Source organism: Macrobrachium rosenbergii, chromosome 18, assembly GCF_040412425.1.
Source record: "Macrobrachium rosenbergii isolate ZJJX-2024 chromosome 18, ASM4041242v1, whole genome shotgun sequence".
NCBI classification, from domain to species: Eukaryota; Metazoa; Arthropoda; class Malacostraca; order Decapoda; family Palaemonidae; genus Macrobrachium; species Macrobrachium rosenbergii.
Window position 1 is genome coordinate 6338488 of NC_089758.1, and position 20365 is coordinate 6358852.

Consider the following 20365-nt stretch of genomic DNA (forward strand, 5'->3'; position numbering starts at 1 on the left):
CAAAAGTTATAGAACAAACTTTCTTCTTTTGAAACATATATACAAGTTTATACTTATATTCATAAATAAAAAAGTTATGGAGGAAAATATATAGAAAACTGAAATGTCAAATTTTCACGTACAGAATCAAACATTTTTTTTTTAATTAAGAAGTGTTGATTTGCAATCATTCTGATAAATTATTGAAAAATGTTTTAATAGGCATCATTATTCATTTCTTAATAGTGAAATTTACAATGGCAGTGAATGGATCTCGTGCCTTTTTTTTTAGAATAGAGAAGCATGCCTGATATATTAATGAGGTTTCAGACAAATACCTTGTGTAGGATTAATAATACATACACTTTGGTTATACTTACATGTACAATAACAATAAATACGAAAAAAAATATTTCAACTGAGAGATTGTTCATTAATACAAATATAAGCTCTCAAACACAAAAAATATAACAGCAGGTTTGCATAAAGTAATTGTGGGACAAGTATGTCATATAGGTGCTCTTGAAAGTAAATATGGATTGAATTATATCTGAACAGAACACACTCAGAGCTCAAACATTCTTGATGTTAAGTTTTCTTTCATCTCATGAGCGTCTTCTTCAACATCCTCCTCAAATGGTAGTGAATTTTCACATCCAACACCACGACACTGTCCACAGATGGATGAGCATGATAAACCAGCCCTCGACATTCACATTGATGGCAGCAACCTTTGCGACAGTTACAGCTGACTAAATGTAACAAGTCATCTGGAGCTGGAGGTTTCATTGAAGGGATGGGTTTCAGCCCATTTTTGGAACTCTCCCATCCCCATTCGACTGGAGAGATGGTTACCATGCCAATGCTGTACTTGGTAGAACACCTAAGCGAGTGCAAGCGAGCTGCATCACTTGTTGGTGGTAATGTTGATAACTGAAACTCAGATTTAAGTGACATCTTTGCAACTGTTCTCTTGTATGCATGCAAACGATACCTGTCCAATGTTTGAAATTTCTCCGCTCCGTACATAGAAAGGAGGAAAGCTTCGCCAGCTTTGGCCACTTCATCTTTAGATGCTTCTCGGTTATCAAATACAGACACTGTATTGCATATGTCTTGGCTCTTCTTCAAAATATCAAAGTACTTTTTCTTTCCCACCCATATAAAGCTGCTGATGTGTCACAGCCTGTAACAGCGTGGAGGAACAGCAGATGTTGACGAAGATGTCCCAGGTTAGATATAAGTTTCCTAATATCATAGATCTTGTTGGGGTTGTGTACTTTACCAGGTTTAATAAAAAGTATTTTTGTGGATGATTTAGAAAGAGATACTAGAAGTACTAGTAAGTCTGTGTCGTCACCCACCACTGCTACATTATGTCCACTATTTTCTAATGACCAAGAAGTTTGATCAATAGACATATCTGCATCTTCCTTGGCAACTATAACTGTAATGCCAGCACGCTGCATGTGGTCCTTCAGTTTACTGATCAGCAGTGTCTTGTTACGCTTATTACACAGGAAATCTGCTTGCTGTAACGTTGAGTAACATTCCTCATTGACTTCAACTTCTATAGAACAATGCTTGGATGCCCTACGATTTTGCTCTTGAGATTTGGTTGTTGGTGTCACTGGGTAGCCATCAAAAACAACTGTTGCATTTTTTCCATAATGATTGATTACATAACCTGTGTAGGCTTGAAAAATATCCCAATACATAGCTGGCCTTGGCCACACAACTTTATGAAGAAGATGACCACCATCCACAACATACTGGTATTCATCTGAAACTAACCCTTCCCAAGGTCCATATGATTCCAATTTAATCACTAAGGCTGCTTTGTGCCCTTTTCTCATTGAGATGTCGTCAAAGAGTGAAGGAGGTTTAGGGCCAATTCATAAGTCATATAATTAGCAAGTTGGTCATCATTTTTCAAAACATATTATTCTGCTGAAAAGCTGTTGAGAGTTCACTGCAACAACATCCTCACGAACTTTCAGTCCATTCCTCATGACTGATATTGACCGTGCTCGTTCTTTCTTTTTAAGTTTATAGTTGAGAACTTCTTGCCATCCATATCATGCATTTCTTTTAAGCCAGTTGATTTTGCTGTGTCACAGTTCACTAAATCATCAGCAATTATTCCTGTTCCCAAGGATACCAACCCACTAAAAGTTTCTTGAAATGGAGAGTGAGATCGTAGCCAGTTCTGCAATATTTGTAAGTGCTTCTCATCATTAAATTGTCGTGATTCTCTCAATTCAACATGCTGTTCAGTTGTTGCAGATGAAACACCAGTAAATTTCTCCACAGCATCACAAACTTGTGTACTTGCTGGCATTGCTTTTATCCACTGGGCTAAAGTGCTCTCGAATACGCCTGCCATGTGTAAGTCCCCCAGAAGATTTAAATCCCTTCATCAGATACTGCTCAATTATCATATCACTCCATGTCCCTGGCCAATAACGATTGCTGCGACGCACCATGAAAAATCCATCAATTGTAAGTTTCTCATATTCCTTCTTTGCCATTGTATTGGAAAGTTCATGCATTTGCTGCAAATAGATCTGTGCAGCTTTGGCATAATGTAGATGCCCTGCAGCATGGAAATGTGGAAGCATCTCTCGTACACAATACAGGTGCAAATCCCACTGTCCTGTGCGTTCAGCTCTCAGAAAGAGCTTAATTAGGGATACTTGCTCATGATATTGCAACCAAAGTCTTGCTGTGCGACTCAAGTCCTCCTTTTGATTGATGTTGTTTATCAGCTTAGTATTAATGTCTGTTAAGATTTCATTATTTAGTACGTCTTCAACATCAACTTCATGGGTCAAGAAGGAGTGGAATATCTCCAGGATTACACTACATTCTTCATCATTCATATTGACATCATCTAGAAGAATTCTTGTAAGAGCAGCCTGTGTAAGAAAGTGAGCTTGAAGGGCACGGTAATATATGTGTCTTACAGAAATTTCTGAATATATTATGACCCACAATTCTTCCAGTCCACTTCCACGCAAGATGGTGCCTATTGCTCCCATGAAGGACATGAGAAGATGGAACCCACCCAAACGCACAACTAATTTTGACAATGGGCTTTCTTCGCCAGCTGAACCATCTATTTCAACTGCTTTCATATAGAGGGGCTGGTCAAAAGTTACTACACAGTGAGTTTGATTCTGGGACTTAGTACCCTCAACAGCATGTAAAAGTGCTGTGTATATAGTTGATAGATTCCCTGGGTTCAAGTTGATGAAGGGGAGTGCAAGTATATGAGTAGTTTCAAAATGACCATCTCTCATTGCTGCTTGCATGTAGCCATTCCAGCCTGGTATTTTACTTGTACTCAAGTAGCTTCCACATACCCATAAGGTATCTAAGGTCTAGCGTTTCTCTTCGTTTATGTCTTGTAACTTCTTTAGTTTTCAAAATAGACATAGACTTGTATATACCGTTTAAAAGAAAAAAGTTTGTTCTACAACTTTTGTTTCGAAGCATTTTAACACGCAGTCCACCATTTCCAAGGAAAATGTTGTTGAAAATAAAATTATGAATGAAATTTCAATATTATTATTTTTCCTGCACATAAATTTACTTATTTTTGTAAAATAACACAATGATTCCTACAGAAAAACCAATTCTAAACAACTTTTATTGAGTGGTGTTTTTTGATAAAAGTAATATTTTTTGAGATATTTCAATTTTAAGGAAATTCCAATATGGCGGCCATTTTCCAATATGGCGGCTAACGCAAGCGCGGGAGACAGTGGGACTTTTCATATGTTGTTCAGGTCACAATTGTCTATACTTCTGCAAAGTTTCAGCTTTTATCTAATTATTTCCACTCAAAACCCTAAAAGTCCTGGGCTAAAAAAGTAATCACTTAACTTGATATAAGGTAATGCCTAAGCTAGTCCTGGATTATTTAGCTCATGCTTAAGTGCACAGGCTTATATAAAAGGAAAAAATTATACTAATATGTAGCCTTATTGTTAGGCTATCGATTTATTTTGCCCAGATATTGTTATTATCTGATCCTACGGTCCTTGGTCTAAGCTAGGCTACTTAAGGATACGTAATCCTAGGATATAGGCGACAGATAACATCCACTATTAACATAATCTAAATTATTCTCACTTACTGCCTATTTATAGACATCGTATAATCTGAAAGGATTTTCTATATTGATGTTACGTTGTGGAACATTTCTTTTAGTTGAAACATTTACAGGCAGTCCCCGGTTATCGGCGGGGGTTCCGTTCTGAGGGTGTGATGATAACTGAAAATCGCCGCTAACCGAAAATCTGTGATTTTAGATTTTTGGGGCTTATCGGCTCCAAAAAGCGTCGATTTTTGGTTATGGGCACCTCTGTTAGGTATGTATCAGCGCCAATACCCAGTTATCGGTGCCGATAAGCAGAAATTGGTGATTTTTGGTGCCAAAAATTGCCGATTTTCATTGCTAAACAAGCGGCGTAAAACCAGATTGCCATTAACCAAGCCCGCTGTTAGCTGGGAACTGCCTGTAATTAGAATTTAAAACAATTTTCGCTTTATGAAACTAGGTAGCACTCAACAAGCCGGGTTCCAGCTTTTACAAACAAGTTATCATTTCCAAAAGTTTAAAACTAAAACTTTTAACTGAACTAAATATTAAGCACTTATCTTGCAATTTTTGAGGTTTCCATGATCCTCGATAATGAAATCAGAGGAAAAAAAAAAAAGTTGAATTTTTTCGAAATTCAGAGCGCTGATAACAATGTGAACCGTTCGCTATATATAGACCAAAGAGAGTTAATGGCTCCTTGGTCTTTAATGGCCTGGTTGTAAACAAGAGGGCGGACACACATGCACAATAGTCACGTCTCTTTCTTGCAGGTTCTTTTGACGTTGGAAAAACTGGGTTCAGCTTGGCTGAAGAAAAGGGAAAGTGCCCTCTTATCTTTGAGTCCATTATATACTCCATCAAGTGTTATAATGTTACTCATTACGACACAATACCTGGCCAAAAAGACCAACTAGAAGAGAATTCTTTGATATTGGTTTGGTCACCATGGAGTTCTGGTAGACCATGCAAGGTAATTCCTTGAGGACGAAACAAGCAACTACGCTATCAAAAGTACATTGAAAAATTACACCATTATGAGTTTAATGGATGGAAAACAAGATTCAAAAGTATACCATGCTCAGAAAAACACCATCTGTACATGACAGTGAAAATGTCACCAGTTCTTATGTAGGAAATATTTAAACTGTCCAGAATAACTGGAAGAGTTCACACTCATAACAACCATAACGTTTCTATAACTGAGGAAGCACATATAATGCTTACCATACTGTTACACACCTCTTCCAGCTGATCACAACCTCTATACTGGTGTTCACTATCTCTGAGATATATTTTTCAAAGATGAAATTATGTCTTTGCACTGACTCTAAGTAATCAGTGATTCTACTTAAGGAACCAATTACATGATAGAGAACCCTGGCCCTCTAAAATGAGCTACTGTATCTTGACAGCATTTTGATGACATTAAAAATTTCACCCCATTTTCGGTCACCATACAAGTTGGCAACCATGTAGTCTGCTCTTGCATTTTGCGCATGGCTAGCCAACTTTTCACCTGTACCTACTTTCAAATGTTTTTGGTTAACTATATCTAGGAGTTAATGTGCCACTGACATCTCCTCAAGCTCTAACTAAGACTTTCATCCCTATACCAGACAAATAAAACTAGTGTGGAGACAGCCTTAAAAATTACATAAGCTCTCACATTATTCCAAATGAGCAAGGTACATCTTTTTGCCTTACTCTCAACCAGATTTTAACACTCATGGGAGAACTGAAATTATCTATGTTCATGTTTGAGTGGTGTGAACTTTAATTTTACATAAATACACAAAAAGTATTGGTTGATTGGTATTAATTTTGGTTTGGTAACAATATGCTCTTGCATACCTAATATGTTCTTGTGTTACATAGCCTTTACAAACTACACAGCTGGGTTTCATTGAAGCCACCATTAAAAGCCTCATCAGCAATAACTTCAACATGAACAATCTTACAAGTACTCAGACATGGAGTTTAATCTAAAAACTGCATTGAGGGCACTGAACTGCTAAAACAGGGGGTCTATACTTCATTTAAAATAACAATGCTCTTTTCACAGTAAGTAAATATATATATTTTACAACAATACAGAAAGAGAAAAACTCAAAAGAGAAACTTAGTTTGTATAGGAAAATTTACTGGATAATAACTAAATATTGTGATCTGGTTCATACTTTGGAAAACAGTGCATTGTAAATTCCATTTATTCACTTATTCAAACAAGAAAACAGCATTTGTTAATCAATGAAAAATGAATTTGTATGAGGTAGCATGTTGCTCCAAGGCTAGCACATAACCATAAACTATAAATGGAAATACTGTACACAGTTACCACCAATAAACATTAAGCCAAACATGAACCACAAAAAAAGCAGTGCTCTAAAAAATAAAAACCAGAGAGGAAACAGAGAAATAATGGGTTAACAGAAGAGCTGGAAATTTATCCAAGCAATAATTCTGACCATAATGATTTCACCCTCAAGGTTACCTAGATCTTACACCTCATAAGGATCCACATCAAATTCTGCTTATAGCATACAAAATATAACATCTTTCTTATTGGTGCAGTCTGTCTCAGAACTTTGGAAATAATGTATTTCTATCAAGAGGGCTTGACAGAGCTTATGGAATGCTGCCAGAGACTACTGTTTATATGTGACCTATAACCTGAATCTTCTACAATTAACCAACTTAAAAATCTATGTTAGTCATTTTTCAACAAGGTGTATTTTAACTATTTACTTTTCTGTAACTATTAGTATGAGTACAAAATATCTGTCATGCATTTTTAAAATATGGCAGTTCAGAATGCTCAAATATAAGAAATCACAAGTTTTGGCTGGTGCAGGTCAAGGATATTTAGTACTTGTACAGTACAGCGCTCTATTACATAATAGTCAAAAACTCTCTTATGCCTATTTTCTTACTATGAACCACAAAACTGGTAACACCAGAATCACTTTAGTACAGTATTCCGTTTTACTTATTTGTTGGAGTGACATTTTACAATTTTCTGTTATTCCTTCAGTAGAGGCACAGATTTTGCTATAAAAAATCTTCATTTTGTCTTTTTTTCTTCAGATTTTTTATATTTTCTTCAACAAAATGAGATTATAGCTTTCACAAGGATCACTGCTGCTAGCGTGGGGCATGCAAACATCATGAAATCTGATATTTACTTAGAAAGCATCTCTGGGATATGAATTAACACTGCAAGTTCCCAACTTCATAACCTCTCATCAGCAATCTAGCTGCTTTGGTTATTTCAAGAACTGGCCATGGCTACCAGGAAATGTTACTGTTTTGAGTGTTTTTTCCTGAACTCTGATGTATATATGACAAACATATATTAACATTATTCACTTTTCTAGCCCACCCTTGTATTAAGCAACTGATAAATCCAGTTACCTTGTAAAATGACCAACAGTGATGAAGTACCTTCTAAAATTGGCTAAATCCCAAACTAAAGGCATGAAAAACATCAATGTACATGATCAAATTATAGTATAATACTCCAAAGCATGCAATTTCTGGCCACACTGAGAAAAACAAATGGTTTTTGCTTTTTATGATAAATCTCACAGTCAGACTTTTTACCAATTCCAAAAAAAAAAAAATATACAGTAGTATTAAAATTGTCATTTGGTAAATTTGGTCAAGTTTATGAGTCTCACACTTCCTGATGGAACTCGCTCTGTAACTAGAACTGCTTATAAACATTTAAAGTTAAATGAAAAAGATCACAATGAGCAATAGAAAATAAATCTATGGAAAATCAGATCTTGATAGCTAAAGCCAAGGAAACAAGATTTGGTTTAATCTCGAACAAGGAAAAAACATGAAAAAGACTACAATGATGCTTAACAAAGAGTGATAAAAGCCCCTTATGTAATCAGTACCCACTAAAACAAAAGATTCTACCATATAAATATTTTTAACTAAATCATCCATATTCAACAAACAATAGTAATCTGTTATGAGGAATTTAAAGCTATGCAAAATGCAGCCAGCAAGCTTGAAAAAGCACAAACTCAGTATGATTCTCTTAGATACCATAGAATCAATACAATTATTGGCTTTCCTTACTAAATAGAAATAATAAAGAATCTGATTATCCAATATGGATAAGATAATGGTTTTTCTTTGTGTAACATCACTTACTACATACTAATTCTGATATATCATCAAAACTGCATTTATAGAAAAGTTAAAATAATTTTTCATGACAGCCCAACTAAACTTATATAAAACCACCTCTATTAACTATACATACGCTCTCTTGACAAGCAGCTGCCAGTCCTAATTTCTTTCAAGAAATATAGGCTTTTCCCAGTAATGGCTATTCTGTTCTCCTGTGAGAGACAAACGATAAATATTTAGAAATATTAATAACCCAAAAACTATATAAACAGCAAGTAAGACAGAGCCAGGGCACATACATTATCATATACAGTACACAAAGGTTATAAGAACGTTCAATTTTAAAAAGATCAGTACAAGAAAGCTGTTAAACAATATCAAAGTAACTTAATTTCATAAAAACAAAACTACTGTAAAATGTTCATACAAATCTATTACTCATGTTCATACAAATCTATTACTCATATTAGCCCTTTTGCATGCCACAAAATCATCCCAAATGCTTCTGTCCCTCTTACAAAAAAATAAACAATCAGCTGGCAGCACTGTACATAAGTAGGCAGATATCCCATGTCTTAAGCATAACCACTGTTATTCATACCATTTGATCCATGAGCTGCAAGATATCAGCATGGTTGAGAGAAAGGACCTTGCATTAGCAGTAGGGGATTAGTATGAAAAAATTAAAATTTGCAAAAAATTACTCTTCAGGTTGAAATTTCACTAAAAATCTATCAACCGACATTTGTTTTCACGTCTTTTCAGCATGACTCTAAAGTGGGAAACTGTTGTATCTGTATGGTGCAAAAGTCCTTTCCATCCAGCTCACCTAGTGACAGTTCCTCAGCTACCACCTGTTGCTGCTCCCTCTCAATCTCCTGCAGCTCCTCGGTGGTAAGCGCTTTTCTGTGCTCTGTGACTAACTCTTCCATGTCTTTACCACTAACTTTCAGGCCCAAGGATTTGCCAAGACACACTATATCCTCCACAACTGGGCCAGGATCAGCCTCAAAGCCTTCAAAGTCCCTTTATGTTACAGCTTCTGGCCATAAATCTTTCATGCAGAATTCACGGTCTATGCCTTATCAACAAGTAAGGCAATACAGGATATTAAAATGATTTTTCCAGAACTCTCAGAGGGTCAACTGGGTGTCTGAGGTCACCTGAGAGCAAGTTGTCTGAGGTCACCTGAGAGCACTTCTGGGAGAGTGCCTTTATATAGTTTTTTAAATTACTGATGATCTGCTGGACCATGGGCTAGATCAGCAGAGTTAGGGGCAAGAACTTAATGTTATGTAGTTAAATTCCTCTCACAAGTCATCTTGCACATCTGGAGGGTGAGCAGGAGATTGTCTAAATGCAGTTTTGCCTTCAGAAGCAAATTTCTCTCCAGTAAATATTTTTTCATGGTTGGACCATCAATTTCCTTTATCCATTCCGTGAAAACTCCCTGGTGACCTGGTGACCCAAGCTTTGCTATTTTCCCTCCACAGCACAGGCAACTTGTTTTTTGAACATTGCTCTTTTTTGAAAACATGTGGGTTTTCGCTATGATACAGTGCTAAAGGCTTGAGTGTTAAGTCCCAATCAGTATTCCCACACAACAAAAGAGTTTTCCTGTCCTTTACTGGTTTGTGAACTGGCAATGCCTTTTCCTCACAAGTTATGCAGGCCCTGTTGGGCATTTTACCAATAACCCTGTCTCATTGCAGTTAAATACTCGTTGGGAATAAAACCCTCAGCCATCACGTAGTTTCTAATTTACAAGCAAATTCATCAGCAGCATTTTTGTTGGCACTTGCTGCCTCTCCATGTCTCACCATACTGTGTATGCCAGTTCCCTTTTTAAAGTTATCAAACCAGCCATAGCTGGCTTTAAACACTTTGCTAACAACCTGGGTTAGACAAAAATGGTAGCCTAACTATAAGGTTACAGATTAGTAAGTTTCTGTTTTTATATAGCCTATAAATTTACGAGTGATCTAAAAAAATCTGGATTAGGCAATACCCTATACTAGGTTAAGGGAGGACATTTTAGGAAATATCCTATTATCGGTCTAAGCAGTAGTTTAGTCCAAACAGCCTAGGATTAGGTATAAACAGTATCCTTGGTTTAATAAAATGATAAACTAGTTTTTACGACTCAGTAGCCTATCTGTGAGGTTACATATTAGTAGGGTTCTTATGTAGCTTATATCCTTAAAGGTGACAGAAACCTAGACCAGGCAGTAGCCTAACCAGATTAAGTAGGAACCCCTTTTTTAAGGAAATATCCTACTATTACCCTAAAAACGGTAGTTCAAATTAAATAAAGCAGTCACCGAATATCAGATAAAAGGGTAGTCTCAGCCAGATAAAACAGCAAACTAGATTGTAAGAGGGTTAAATGTTTTAAATAAGCCTACAATAGGCAGTAGCCCAGCTTAGGTCAAGCAAGAACCCTCTAAGCATTCCTCTATTCCTAGCCTAATGTAGATTATGCTAGAAGCATTAACATAAGCCATATAAAACAATAGCTTGGATTAGTTAAAATTAGTTTATAGTAGTTAGTCTGAATGGCTTGACATATTAAATTTCACATAGCCCTTGCAAAAGGACTAACAGTGTTTAAGTAATACAGCCATATACAGTACTGGTGTCAAAACTAACCTAAATCTTGGAGGGTTTAAGTTAACATATGTGTTTAATAAAATATATTACAGCTACAGACTTGTAATCAAATTAGCCTGTAATATTGAATATACTACCTATATAAGGGACTACAGACAATTAGTACTAACTAGTTTCTAATAACAACTTGTTATATATCACTACAGGGCCGCGATTATGCAGGACCCTCAGCTCAAGTGTTCGGCGGCAAGTTGCTCGGTTCATTTTTTGCCAGTGGGTATGGCCCATACCACCTGCCATGGGCATAGTCCTTGTAAGAAGCAAGGAAAATCTGGTTGGTCCCCAGTTATGTGCAAAATTTGTAGTATGCTCCTGACAGCAAGTTTTAAGGATGAAACAGCTCATTTTAAGCTGTCTCAATGGGTCCTAGGGTTCAGTAGGGGTGAGGAAGGGGGATATTATATCTTTCCGGCAGAACTCTGGCAGCAGATATTTAACCATTTCTTAGAACAAGATCTATGTTTGGGCCAAAATCCAGTAACATCAATCCCCAGTACCTCCCAGGTTAACCCTGCAGAGGATGCAGAGAAATCTTTACAAGGGGATGACATTCTTACTAATGAACATGAAGTGGGCATTGCCACTGAAATGGCCCTGCTGAACCCAGAAGGATCAGGGACACAAATTTCAGCTAACCATGGGAGAAACCTTCCAGAAGGGATTCTATCCCCATGCAGCTATCAGATGCTGAAGAAGATCCTTCCCCCCAAAAGAATGCTAGGATCCACCTAACCCCGACTGAAATGACTACATTTTCGGAGGGGTTTAGTAACTTACCCAGGAATTCTGCCCCTTGGTGAACAGGCAGTCACACTTCAGTGGTTGAAACTCAGATTGCACAAATTCCCCAAAAGGGACACACAGTTTGCAGCATTTGATCAATTCTGTAAGGAAATTATGAGTAACATCAATCCCATGTACACCTCAAAGTGTAGAAGTACTGCATCCTGTAACTGAAAAGTGAGAGTGGATGCAAATTCTGCCCAAACAAGGTCTAATATTAGAATTCTGACTGCAAACAACAAAATGGCCACTTTGGACTAAAAAACTTAAGATCAAAACATAATAGGGGCTTCAATACTCTCCCCTGATGATACTGATAATCCTTGGCGAGACGCCTCAATGTGCATTTCCTCTCCCGATGGTACGTATCTAACTAACAAGAGAAAAACTATGATGGAAGTTGTACATGTAGAGTTTAGAGACAGGGCAACATTCCCTAATAGAGAATGGCACCTGGTACCACCTTCACCAGACATGGAGAAACCACTAAAAGAAACAGTTCTCTTACCTGTGCTTATGGAATTAAAAGCTATAGAAGACACCCTTTACCAGGTCAATGGAAAATGGACCTCTACTTCCATTTTGAATAAGACCCAAGTTGCTCACCAAGCAGCCCCAGCCTTCTTCCCCTTCACTTTCAAAATAATTAATTGTGTGAAGACAGATTTTCAGAACTCTGTGGTGACTTGAAAACAAGAGACAATGGCAGCATTAAAAAAATTTGCCATGGTCATCACAGTGTCGAAAAATTCCACTAAGGAATGGGCAACGCTTCAACTCCCTGTTGAAATGAAAAAGCTCCCTTTAGATATAGCTACTCACCAGTTTGGGATTCCTATGAGAAGAATCTCAGAGGGGACAGCCTCGACAGAATTTCATGCTAGGTTCCTTAGTATTATGACCTTTACCACCTTGCTGTTAGTTGCCACTAAAAGGCTTCCAGAAGATTCCAGAACAATTTTTGCTGTTGGGAAGCACTGTATGACTTCCTAGAATGGCACATAAAAGCGCGAATGGAAACACTGGAGGACTCCAACAAGTCACTCCCCAATATGACTTCATTATTACATCTAACCGCTTCTGTAAGGACCTGTTTAAGGAGTCTGTTGTGGCTCAACCTAACAAGCAAGCCTGCCAAGAGAATTGTACAGTGTATGCTTTTCTGGGGAAAGGGGAATTCTGGAAACATAAAACCCAAAACTTCCCTTTACCCAACCCAAAAAAGGCTTGCTATGATCAAAAATCATATAAGCCTTCAGTCACCCCCAAAAGTTTTCCTAAAAAACAGGTAGGTGGTCAAAGGGACAACTCCCTATAAAGGGACAACAACAATAGCAAGGCTATCCTTTTCACAAGGTCCAAAAACCTTCTTATATGGGAAAAGGAAAAGCAACACCTAGAATGCTTATCAAGGGCAAAGGCAGAGGAACAGGCGGCTACCAATAGGAATTGTATGGTCGGGGGTCAGTTTTGACAACACCACAGGCAATGGAAGTCTCCCCCTTGGGGCAGCATTATTTTCAATGGAATGGGCTGGGGTGAAAAAAGTCTCATCCTCCCTCCTTTAAAGGGGTTCTTCCAAAAAATCAGACCCCTTTCTGGAAGATTACATTCAGAAGGCCCTGTTAAAGGGAGCCATAGAGAAACATGCATATATTCATCACCAAGCACGTCTCTTCAGTGTCCCCAAAAGGATTCCTCCAACAGAAGAGTGATCATCAACCTATCAACATTGAACAAGGACATTGTTTGCCAAAATTTTTGGATGACTACCAATGCCCAAGTACGTTCAATTATTCCAAATGGGACTTGGACAGCTTCTATAGATCTGAAAAATGCATACTGGCATGTCCCCATTGCAGTTCCCTTCGGCTCCTTTGTAGGGTTCCGGATAGGGAAAGATATGTAAAAGTTCAAAGTCATTCCCTTTGGAATAAACATTGCCCAAAGAATTTTTACAAAATTAGCACCGGTAGTTGTTCAAGAACTCAGACAAGAAGGAATACAACTAATAAACTACCTAGACGACTGCTTAATCGGGGGGACCCACAAGAAAAGAGTGCTTGAAAAACCTAATAGCAGTAGTCAACAGACTCCAGTCAAAAGGTTTTATAATAAAAAATTGGAACAAATCCCGCCTTACGCCCAGCAGGCGCTTTCAGTGCCTGAGACTGAGTTGGGATACTCTTCACAGCTTGTTGTCCCTCCCCATCAATACTCAAAATAGAATAAGAAAAGACCTCCAAACGTTCCTTACACAGCCCAGAGTTTCCAGATGGCAATTAGAACATATGATGGGCCTGCAGCAGTTTGCATCAGTAATGGATTGAATACTCATATTGCAACCAAAAAATGTGAACAAATTCTGGCTATCAAGTGCAAGAAAAAAGATGTGAGACCAACCTCATCAAAAGAATACAAAAAGTTGAGATATTTCGGCCTTGGACCCAGAAGGAATCTCTGGCGAAACATGTCACCCTGACTCCTATGTCTGTTTGAGTGACGATATACACAGATGCCTCCTTGAGGAGATGGTCACCTACTTTAAGGAATTGTCTTATCAATTTCCTGGAGCTAATGGCTGTCTTTTTTGTCTCACAAAAACTCAAACCTCCATTAGCCAAGCGTTGTAAAACCGAAACGCTGTTAAACAATGCCGCCAATAAGCAGGGACTGTCTGTACATACATTATTAACATTCTTTTTATGTGATTTTGTAGTTTTTACTGATTTGTGTATTTTTAAGGCTTTGACATTTCTGCTATCTGACAAAGTTGCATAAACTCATATATGTCAATTTCTTTTTTCCCTATTATTTAAGAAAACTGCTGTAAAGATAAAATGTCACAAAATGAAACAATGTAACCATAGGATTGTTGTAATGCCAGTACATCATCAAAGGCTGTTATCAAGGTTTCTTGTGTACCAATGACAGAAAACCAAATCCAGGTGTTACTTGCCTATGAAGGATAAAATGATTACCTTCAATCTCTGACTGCCTTTATCATCCTCCCTAAGTCTGCTGCCAACAACCCCAGTTCACCCAATAACCTCTCTCCATTTTGCCATTATAATTCAATCCTAGTTAGATATGTTTACCAAGCATTTATATTGCTGTAGTAGTACTAGCTTAAGTTTGCAAACAAATTAAACTTCAAAACAGATTCTCAAGACCTCACCTATTTATAAGTCTCGGACTGTCTAAACAGTTGCTCCATCTACTTGTGTTATGGCATAAGTAAAATTATGGGAGTTTGTATTTCTGGTTACTGTATACTATACTTTATAAACACATGTAACAGCATGTTCTTTTTAATAACCAAAAAGTTAAAAGCCTTGAAAAACTGGAATTGTAAATAATCTTACCTTTCTGTAGAATTCTGTCGCGTTGTGATAGGTGTTGAAGATGAGGTTTTTCTTTCCTAAAATAAAAAAATGAGAGGTATCAGAATATTTCCAAATTTTGTTCTTGAACACATGACTACCATATCAAATACTGTATCAAGACTAAAAATGGAAGCAATGATAACATTCAATATCAATGACTATTGTAATTACTTAACTGGGAGATATTATAGCTTGTTATACAGTAGTGAACAATCATAAACTGGAGTACAGAACTGAAATGGAATATGCACAGGGAGTATGAAGATTATCAATTTTACACATTTGACTAACCTTTAGGACGGTGATCGGAGCGACAGGTGGTTCACTCAGCTGTGGAGTTGTTGAAGTATTGGCTAATTTCATGCATTCTTCTAAAGTGACAATAAAATTATCACAGGTAGCTGAGAGCAATGTAGTAGATTCATCCAGTTTCTGCAAAAGTAAAAAATAAATATCCATGAGCTAATAAACTATTCACTCTTCATTCATTTTCAGTACACACAGAATAATAAAATCCATATACTATTTTCAGTAAACAAATTTGCAAATGCAAACCCATCAATCATAACTAGCCTTGTTCCTGGAATGGTTCTCAAGTCTCACCAACACAACAAAACTAATCACAGGGACTAAGAAAAGCACTTTCAGTAGTATAGGGCTTGGTATTTATGGATCATAAAATCATTTAATATTTTGTATATTGCCAGGAGGAGGTTAGGATCAGTGGAATACTATATGACAATGGTTTGAGCTCATAATCACTGACTTTCATAAGGGTAAAGTCCTCTCAGGAGACATTCTACTTACCCTCTCTCTGCCAGAAGGATATGGTATTTCTGAAGATTCCTGAACACCCACCTAATACGTGGAGTTCCCAAGGATCCCTCCAGAATCACATTTCTAAACAAAAAGAACATACAGTAATCCTCAGATTCACAAACTTAGTCCCCGTCAATACTTCATGGATTTTCCTCAGCAGAGAGGAGTGTTGCCCTCCCCTTCCCTTACAATATACAAAGCTGGAACGGACATGGAAGCCATGACCTCGTGATTTGTCAATACTGTACATAACTGGTTTTTGGCTCTTAGCTTCAGAATGGAATAGGAAGCAATGATTAGTCCTTGGAATATACGATCTTGACTAACTGCCTGTAAAACTTGCTGTGACTTACAAAAAGTAAGGACTAGCCATGACGGAGCCTGTTGTGAAAATATGAGCCTTAAGGCAGGTCCACACGCTCCGTTTTGCACAACAATTTGTCTGCGCAGTCTTAAGACGGAATGAAAACCTTACAATTTTATTGCGTCTACACGGTACCATGATGTTTGCACGAGTTTCGCTCAGTTTTGTCAACATCGTCATGGAGGAGGTACTCCTTCTGTCAATTTTGACGTGTTGTGTTGTGAAAAAAAAAAAAAGATTGGAACGTCTCAGAAGCACCCGGCGTTCAAAGTGGTCGCGAAAGTGGCTTTTGAAAAGGTAAAATTTCTCCCATATTAAATTACTGCGTGAACTACGTGATGAGCCTAATGATTGACGCAATTACTTGCGAATGGACATAGAAACATATACTTATTTATTGGAACTAGTGACACCCCATATCATTAAAGAAAATACGTGTATGAGAACAGCAATTTCACCACATGAAAGGCTAACAGCAACGTTACGATTTTTGGCAACTGGCAGATGTTACAAAGACCTTGAATTCACAACAATCATCTCGAAACAAGCATTAAGTACAATTATTCCCGAAACATGTGAAGCTATCTACAAGGTGCTGAGGAATGAATATTTGAAGGTAAGTTATAATGCTATTGTCTAGAAAAATTTTTTTTATTTTTACATGAACCTGAAAAGTAAATATAAGAGTTGCACAAAAGATAGGCCAAATTTAATAAAATGACTTTCAAGTAGCTCAGATTGATTTAAATGTTGACATGTAGTTTGCAAGGGAAGAGTGGGTCACATCTTGATGGGCGTCTGTTTGTCGATCTTGTTCACCTTCCTGTGGGCTGATGCTTTTAACTGGCATAATTTGCCCAGTTGTTGCATACCCTTGAGTGGGCAAATGCTGTTCAGGGACGTAGTTATGTTCTACAGGCTGCGGCTGCTGCAAGATGGAGTGGTACTGTGCAACTGTTGATGGAAGAGTATGTGGCATTCTAAATTGTTGGGGCATATTCTGTTGACACCAGTTCCTTTCATTCACGAATCCAAAATTATCTTGTCGCTGGCTTGTGATATCAACAATTTTAAAGTTTCTCGTAAGCGTGCCCAACTCTGCTTCAAATAACACGTCGGAAATTAGTTTTTGAGCGATTGCATTTTGGGATTTAGCGACGCCTCGGAGTTTATTTGCCACATGCATTCCAAATAACGTAAAAGCATCATCTGCCTGTAACGACTCCAGTCTCCTTCCTACCAGCCTCATAACTTCAGTTGTGTCATCTTCATTTGGAAATCCCTTTCTCTTACGAACTGAAGAGTTAGATCTTGAAGAATTACGTGACAATACCTTGCTACTATGGCCACTTGACTCTTCGGATATAGGAGTAGCAGTTGCTTCGCTGTGTTCACTGTCAGTAGCATCTTCATGAACATCCTCTTCCGCCTGGAAATAATAAATAATTTCATTAATACAATAATAGATGTGAAAATAGTAAATGTTTATTTGCATATAAAGTTGAGAAAAATAAATAAAAAACATTGGTCTACAAAAGATAGAGACTGCATTTATCAATTTCGATTTAGTTTTCGAGTTTTTAACTGATTTCTTAACTTGGTCGAAGTTTTAGATTTTTACACAAAAAAAGCTGAATAACTCAACACCTATATCGAAATTTAATAATGTAATTTTTACCAGTTGTATAGCAATGTCTGTTGATTCCTATGGCGATAAATGCCAAAATCGAAATAGTTATAATTTATTTAATTATGAGCTCGACACCTGATATATATAAATAACTTTTTCTATGTATCAAATAAAATAAATTTCATGTACAGTAGTCTTTTACAATTATGTTATCCATACGAGTGTAAAATTTAAGATATAATAAAAACAATATTTTCTTTGCTTTCAAATCATTTCTTTTCTTTTCAGTTTCCCAAGACTGAAGAGGAGTGGCTGGAAGTTGCAGCTCAGTTTGAAAGAATGTGGCAGTTCCCTCATTGCTTAGGAAGCATTGATGGGAAACATATTAGGATTGTGCCACCTAAAGGAAGCGGATCATACTTTTTTAATTATAAGAAAACCCACAGTGTTGTACTTATGGCAATAGCAAATGCCAATTGCGAATTTTTGTATTTTGGTAGGATTCCGATGGAGGAGTAAATAACACTAAATTTTATGAAAAACAACTAAGAAAGAGTTAAGAATTCCTAAGCAGTCCATTGAAAATTCAAACCCCTTTGCTAAGAACTCTAAACCATATTGACGGAGATACCCCTCCACCTATCTAGGGCGAAGTATGAATATTGGCGGATTAATTTGAAGATGGACAACGTTTCTGACGGTTGCGCCTACACAACTTTTTGCACAGAAGAAGCCCCCAAATCTACACCCCTCATGAAAGTATGAATCGAAGGTACTGTCAAGTAAAGATGTGACCCAGAATTAGTACACGACCTACAGCGTGGAACAAGAGGACAGATTTTGAGCAATGCTATTGTTGTGAGAGACCAATTCAAATATTACTTTAACAATGAGGGGGCTGTTAATTGGCAAGATACATTTATAAATTAAAATGGTTAAATATATATATATATATATATATATATATATATATATATATATATATATATATATATATATATATATATATATATATATATATATATATATATATATATATATATATATACCAGTAATGTTTCACTCAGAAAAAGAGGTGGTAAATAAATTGATCATATAAATGAAATGTTTTTTTCTTACCTGTTCTGGTGGTTCGTCCACTGCAGTCTCTTGAATTTCATCCATGGTATTTCTAGAGTGCCTTGAGGTTTCATGATCATTTAGAAAATGTAACAAGTTGAAATACCAAAGAGATGGCTTGTAGATTTCCTCTTCTCCAGCGCCAGATCGATTCAAATCATTAACTTTAGCCAATTCTTTACGGTAAACACTTCTCAAAGACTTTCTTTTTTTTACCACCATGTCTCTGTTGGCATTTTTATCAATTTCTTTGAATTTTTCCACTAAGCTTTCATAAGCCTTCCCCTTTTTATCCCGGTCACTATAATCCTTTGATTTGACACGCCAAATGCATGGGAAACTTTCGTACAATGCAATAAATTCTGTGAGGAACTCTCGAGAACATTGCCTAAGGTCTGCCATTGTCGCTTGTTGAATTAAAACTGAGGCACAAAATGAAATGAAAGACGGTGCTACCGTCTACACGTACTGACTTGTCTGCACAGTTCATGGATATCTATGCTCTCCTAGCTCAGTCATTGCTGCAACTGTACCATCTTGCGCTGGAGTCAAAACTGCGCTGTTTTCCTGTCCACACGCAACGTTTTATCTGCAACGTCTTGAACTGCGCAGACAAATTGTTGTGCAAAACGGAGCGTGTGGACCTGCCTTTAAGGGGAGTGGGCAACAAAAAGTGAGGACTAGCCATGACAGAGCCTGTTGTGAAAATATGAGCCTTAAGGGGAGTGGGCAATATAATATACAATATAATAAATCTTACTGAAAAATTAACATCAAAATTACCTAACGTCACCTCTTCCCAACTGATCCTAAACAGCAAAAACTAATGTGAGCTCAGCAGCCCTGATGTCTTAATAAAAATACATAAACAAATCAGCCCATTGTCAAGCTGCCCTAACATTAATATCTAATATCTCAAACATAATCAATATAACTTCAACCTATTATTTCTCCAATTTTCAACCAATCTCATTAATATTTCATGGAGGACAGGGCTAAACCTGTCCAAACAATGGTATTGTACTTGTTATAAATGAAAAGATCAAACTTTGGCATATTTTGATTGGTGATAGTAACCATTAAAATTAATTGTTTTTGCAAGCTAATTTCAATGGGTTTGAAAGTTATTACTGTACAAGGGGTGAACCACACTGATTTCACTAATCAACAGAAATTCCCTCATTACTATACATGAGGTTCCTTGCCACAAGTTCCCAACTCCTCCAGAATAAATTTAATATCTTACTACAGAACTGTAAAGGTTGCTTGGCAATAGCTATGAGAACTGGGTTAACACTGCCATAGTACGTAGTTAGGTAGGGTAATCTAGTTAGCGCAGTGCACCTGCCAATCAAAGCTGCACA

General features: G+C 37.1%; 1 protein-coding gene across 6 annotated transcripts in view; it reads right to left on the reverse strand.

Moving 5' to 3' along the window:
- Positions 1-4643: 4643 nt before the first annotated feature.
- Positions 4644-20365, reverse strand: part of LOC136848059 (pleckstrin homology domain-containing family A member 3-like) — a 46583-nt gene continuing 30861 nt past the window's right edge. For 2 of the 6 annotated variants that reach the window (XM_067120203.1, XM_067120204.1), the window contains exons 5-7: positions 15361-15501; positions 15049-15104; positions 4644-8442 (exon numbers count right to left, since the gene is read on the reverse strand). In XM_067120203.1, coding sequence (XP_066976304.1) covers positions 8430-8442; positions 15049-15104; positions 15361-15501 — 210 coding nt within the window. In that variant the 3' untranslated portion in view covers positions 4644-8429. Of the gene's footprint in view, positions 8443-15048; positions 15105-15360; positions 15502-16889; positions 17682-19001; positions 19698-20365 lie in introns of those variants that run through there. The other 4 variants (XM_067120200.1, XM_067120201.1, XR_010855923.1 and 1 more) reach the window with 3 other exon arrangements.